Below are 5983 nucleotides of genomic sequence, written 5' to 3'. Positions count from 1 at the left end.
ACTAATACAAAAATGAAAAAATATCAAAATATTTTTCAAAAGTGTGGGCGTGTCAGCTTTGGGCGGTTTGTGGGCGTTAGAGTGGGCGTCGCAACATGAATCGACAAACTTGCGCTGCGTCTATGTCCCTGGAGTCTGTATACTCAATCTCAACTTTCTAGCTTTTGTAGTTCCTGAGATCTCGACGTTCATACGGACAGACGGACAGACGGACAGACAGACGGACGGACAGACGGACATGGCCAGATCGACTAGGCTACTGATCCTGATCAAGAATATATATACTTCATATGGCTGGAAACGCTTCCTTCTGCCTGTTACATACTTTTCAACGAATCTAGTATACCCTTTTACTCTATGAGTAACGGGTATAACTATAATAGAAGGCAATAACATAATAAAAGCACTTAATTATTCTGTTTAATTAAAAGAAATATTAATTCGCAACACAATGTTAGACTTTACTCAAACTATTTATGTAAACAATAATGTAACAAAACTTGAACAACTCGAATACATTCAGACAAAAGAGACGAATAATGTCTTCCAAATAATAACACTTGCAACATTAATCATAATTGTTATAATTGCAGTCTTGTTTTTTATCTATAAATACAAAACTATACCCCAAAAACTAATTGTTTAGCTATTGAGCTTTTTCAATAGCTGTTGCGAATAACAAATAGCCGAATATTTTTCGAAACTGTTTATGTTGTTCATTATACTGGCAGCTACGGCCGACCAAGAGCTATATCGAAATCACAAGTTGAGTCTTTGCCGAAAAACGAAGAAGTGTCAATTGGCGGGAAAGACAGCCGAAATGCAGCGCCCGAGCTTAATGTAGGTAGATAACAAAGAGAGAGTAGATAACAAGGAGAGGCTACACCGCAACGACCTCCCAGCCAAGCAATAAACTTATTAGGGCATTAATCACAAACACTTTCACTAAGTGAAAGTTAACTAAGCTATATTATATATGAATACTTATTTTTAGTCTCTTAAAACAAAGGGACAATTCAATAAATAAAAGAAAGCATTCAAAAAAAAAATTGTGTCAAATCTTTTGATTTCGTTATTAGCTGCTCTGGTTTTCGCAACATTTTTGCTATCGGAATGTTTCGTTTCTCATCGCTTATTGCTGCTCAAACATCTATTTTATTTTATTTGTCAAAATCAAACAAGGTGAAAAATGTCTTTATATTTGCCATTACTTGTTTTAAAGCCAGGAAAAGTTTGAAAGTCGTACTACGAATAGTTGTGTCCTTATCTTGCCAGGATCCAGCTCGCTCGTACAGCCACTTCAGGCTGGATCCGAAAACTTTAAAGCGTGTATTCTCGAATCCACTTTTTTTCAGTCGGTAATCACGATTGCGAACGAACCGCTACACGTATAAAGCTTAACTTAGACGTTTTTTAGATTAAAGGGTCCTGACAAGATAAGGACACTGTTTAGCTATTGAGCTTTTTCAATAGCTGTTGCTAATAATAATAAATCGAAGAAAGTTTGTTTATTTTCCGATACTGTTTATTTTGCAAATTGTTTACGGCAGCTAGGGCCGACAAAGAGCTATATCGAATGCACAAGTTGAGTCTTTGCCGAAAAACGAAGAAGTGACAATTGGCGGGACAGACAGCCGAAATGCAGCGCCCAAGCTTAACGTAGGTAGATAACAAAAAGAACAAGGAATGAGCGCCGTACAGATAAATGCGTGCGAGAACAGCGGTTTGCACTATGGGCTTCGCAATTGCTATTAATGACTATTTCGGCTTACAATATTCAGAGTATGAGATTGCATGACCCAACATCCTCCCCCCGTTGGAAGCTTGTCTTTCAACAGAGTCCTCAAGGGGAAGCAGACACAGCTTGTTCACTGCCCGCCTTATTAATTCAGACGCTGTCAACAATTCTGCAACTCGAGCGACTCCGTCTCTGCCAGGAATCAACTGCATGACTCTCGCCAAAGGCCATCTCATTGGGGGTAGATTCTCGTCCTTAACAAGAACGACGTTGTCCACGGCTACGCCAGGCTTTGGCAACGTCAAGTACTCTTCCTTCCATCGCGATCAAAATATTTGCTGAAGAAAGGAGAGGCGCTGCCTAGAGTCAAGCCGATTATAGTTTAGGCCCGTTATATCTGGCTCGTCAAACGACGAAGGCGGACCACCATTGAGAAAATGCGCCGGAGTGAGGACGTCTAGATCGGCAGGGTTCTCTGAAATGGAAACTAAAGGTCTGGAGTTAATAACTGGCGAGATATGACACACCTCAGCTTGTCGAGGGTCAGAACCGCCGTACCCACAGCGCGGTAGAAATGATGTTTGGCAGTTTTCACCGCTGCTTCCCAAAGTCCACCGAAATGGGGCGACCGTAACGGAGCCTTGAAGCTCGCTGCTGAGAAATAACCTTCGAAGTTCCAGAAGTTCATTTTTGGCGCGACAAAGTTGGTGGCGTTGTCTGACCAAATTTGATTCGGCTTCCGCCGGGTGCAAATGAACCTCTTGAGTCCGCACAGAAACGCAACTGTCGAGAGATCCTTGATCAGCTCAAGGTGCACTGTCTTGGTTGCAAAGCATATAGCATTTAAGAAATAGAATTTAATCGCGGGCTTGTTGCGAGTATCCGACTTGTGAAAGAAGGGTCCACAGAAGTCTATACCAGCAACCTCAAAAGCGTGAGATCCTTCCAAGCCCTATCAGCCGCGGCTTAATCCGAAAACATCTGATGCATCAGTTCACGGCCTTGGTAACCGTCTTCCTCCCCCCAATAGGCCAATATTGGGATCGAATTGCACCCAGAAGAGCTCGAGGTCCGGCATGAAGATTGCTTTCATGGTAATGCGAAATAATTGCCAGAGTCACCGGATGGGACCTTGGAAGGATTTTCGGGTGGCGGCCATCAAAGTCCGCCTACTCTAAGAAGTCCAAATTGATACAGGAACGGCGAGAGCGAGGATATGGGACTAGACGAGGAAACTCTTCCCAGCGTTTTTAGGGACTGCATGTCCTCCCATAACTGCGCGCGCTGCACCAACCGCAGCATCATCTGAGTACCCTCTTGAATGTGTGCGACGGTGAGCCCAGGATCGCGAATTCCATTTCAAAATTTGTAAATGTATGCAAACACTCGTTGCAGTGAGGGGTAAGAATTTGCAAGTTTGGAGCTAGCAATTACATCCACGTACGGCGACTTTACGATAAACACACTTCGACGAAGCTCAAGCACCGGTTTGTCAGGACAAACAGCTGTTGGCCAATCTCTTTCAGGCTCCGTAAGATAGGCGGATCCATGCGCCCAGAGTGACGATTCGCTAAGCTCAGACGGCAGGGATCCTCTGGATAAGATGTCAGCCGGATTTAACGCTGTTGGAACATAACGCCAAGCCGTGACATCTGTCAGCTCCTGAATGGCAGCAACCCTATTTGCCACAAATATGTTGAACCTGGCGGGCTCATCTCGGATTCAGGAAAGTGCCACCGTCGAGTCGCACCAACAATAGTAGCGTCCTTTAAATACTTTCAAGCCAACTATTTCCCTCATGATTTTAGCCAGAAGATCCGCACCACAAAGCTCCAGCTTTGGTACTGTTATGGTCTTCAACGGAGCTATGCGCGACTTCGAACAAAGCAAATGGCTAAAACTTTGATTCCCTTTAGAAACCACATAAACGCAGACTCCATAGGCATCAATGCTTGCATCACAAAAACCATGCACCTCAAGACCAGACTCTGCGCTAAACACGAACCGAGGGAAACTAACATGACTTATTATTTCAAAACTGCGACATATATCATATTTCATTGCGACATATTTCATCCCAGAACAGCTTTTCCTTGCAGAGCTGCTGCAGAAAGATTTTACACCTTCTGATTACAGGACCGACCAGGCCGAGAGGGTCGTAAAATTTAGCAATCGCAGACAAACCAGAGCGTCTGCAGGGTCTCAATGGCGACCTAAAGGCAGAGATCCAAAACAATAGCTGGTCGAGGCGGGACCATCTTCAAACTTCATGAACCTCGGGGGGCACTCCCTCAAGCAAAAGTAAAGTGTTAGAGCACCATTTCCTTAACTTGAGCATGCCCTTCGCAAGAATGCCAGCCGTCTGCTGCATTATGTTGATAGCCTCATTTACGGTGCCAGAGATAAGATCATCGGGAAACGGGAAACGCTGCCTGCTCATCGATTGAGAACTGCTGCATAGTAGAGCTGGAAAACCATCGATGGCACTATTGATACTATCGATGTTTTTCAGTTTTTTCAAACCATCGATGGTATTCGAAAACAATCGATGGTTTCTCCGCACTAACAAATAGCAAGAGGGACGAGTAAGTTCGGTAAATTTTATAAGGAATAGAAATTTTAGTTTTCTTTTTCAGATTAGAGAAACAGTTTGAACAGTTTTATGAGTTTTGGTGGTGTTAAACAAGGTTGGGAAATGGAGAAGAGGATGGATAAACATGTGAAAAGTAAGTACTTAGTGTGAATAAATGCATGGCGTCATTTTAATACATACACACAAAACGACGCGTCCGCGTACAGTGTGCAAATGTGTATGTGTATACATATGTGCATGTAGCCACAAAATATGCATATACACGTGTTTTTATTTATATTTAGTAACCACTATGTTCTTGATTTCAGACCCTTCAACAACTGTGGATAACACGACTCCAAATCGTAAAAAAGAGCTTTCACTGGTTTGGGACCATTTCAAGAAGACTAAGGACGCTCAAGCAGCGATTTGCAACAGATGTGGTAAGCTCTATAAAACTTCCGGGAACACTAGCAATCTATTGGATCATTTAAAACGAGCACATCCCGAATATCTGGAGGCTGGCAAGGTTGCTTCTACGACTTGTTTGGATCGGTTCCTAAAGACTGACCTCACCTATCAAAATGGATCAGCAAAAAAAACGGAGCTGGACAAGGCAGTAATGAGAATGATCGCGGTGGATGTCCAACCTTTTTCTATTGTAGAAGATAGGGGATTCTGTGACTTAGTTCGAAAACTAGACCCGAGGTACAAGCTACCCAGTAAAACCCATCTCAGGAATGTTGTTCTGCCACGTGACTATGAATGTTTGAAATTAAAGTTAAAGGAGGATTTAAATTACGTTGACAATGTATCCATAACTACTGATTGTTGGACCTCGCGTGCTAATGAAGGATATCTCACTATAACGTGCCACTTCATTAACGAACGTTATGAACTAAAATCAGCAGTTTTGTCCACGCAAAAACTAGTAGATGCAACTAACCACTGCGCAAGTAATATTGCCGACTCACTCAGCGCCGTTCTTAATGAATGGAACCTTTTAAATAAGGTAGTAACGATTGTAACAGACAACGACGCGTCTATGAAAAAAGCGTGCGAAATAATGAGAATCAAACATTTGCCATGTGTCTCGCATACTATTAATCTTTTGGTGCAAGATCTCCTGAAAACAGATTCAATAGTACCCTTACTAGCAAAGTGTAAGAGGATCGTAGCGTTTTTTAAATCGAGTTCAATCGCAACAGAAAAACTAAAAAATGCACAAACTTCAGAGTCACGCTATGGACTTTTACAAGAAGTTCCAACGCGTTGGAATAGCGCATACTTTATGATTCAACGGATTATTTTGGTAAATGACTCGATTTCTGCAGTGCTTCTAAACTCAACCAAGGCTCCAAGTCCATTATCAGCCGACGAAATGATTATTTGAATGAGATTTGTCAAGTTTTAGCTCCGTTTCACGAAGCGACAGTTCAGATATCGACTAACAAAACGGTTTCGATTTCGCTAATAATACCTCTTATTTATGAGTTGCACCAAAAATCATGCAAAGTATACAGCCAAGTAAAATCACAGCCTGCGCTTGATATTTGCGAGGTCGTAAAAAAAAGATTGCCAGAGCGTTTCTCGCATTACGAAACTCGGACTGTTACTAGAATTGCTACATTGCTGGATCCGAGATTTAAAAAGGACGGTTTTTTGTTTCCATC

The 5983-nt window shown here is 42.4% G+C and overlaps 1 protein-coding gene across 1 annotated transcript; it reads left to right on the top strand.

Moving 5' to 3' along the window:
* The first annotated feature begins 4323 nt into the window (after positions 1-4323).
* Positions 4324-5703, top strand: LOC122756584 (E3 SUMO-protein ligase ZBED1-like). Its single transcript, XM_044006677.1, has 2 exons — positions 4324-4464; positions 4640-5703. Exons 1-2 carry the CDS (start codon positions 4401-4403, stop codon positions 5701-5703), a joined length of 1128 nt encoding a protein of 375 aa, XP_043862612.1. The 5' UTR covers positions 4324-4400.
* The last annotated feature ends 280 nt before the right edge of the window (positions 5704-5983 follow it).

The sequence above is a fragment of the Drosophila santomea genome, unplaced genomic scaffold, assembly GCF_016746245.2.
Source record: "Drosophila santomea strain STO CAGO 1482 unplaced genomic scaffold, Prin_Dsan_1.1 Segkk30_quiver_pilon_scaf, whole genome shotgun sequence".
NCBI classification, from domain to species: Eukaryota; Metazoa; Arthropoda; class Insecta; order Diptera; family Drosophilidae; genus Drosophila; species Drosophila santomea.
The sequence above is the reverse complement of the archived record's forward strand: the minus strand, read 5'-3'. Positions and strand labels throughout refer to the sequence as shown.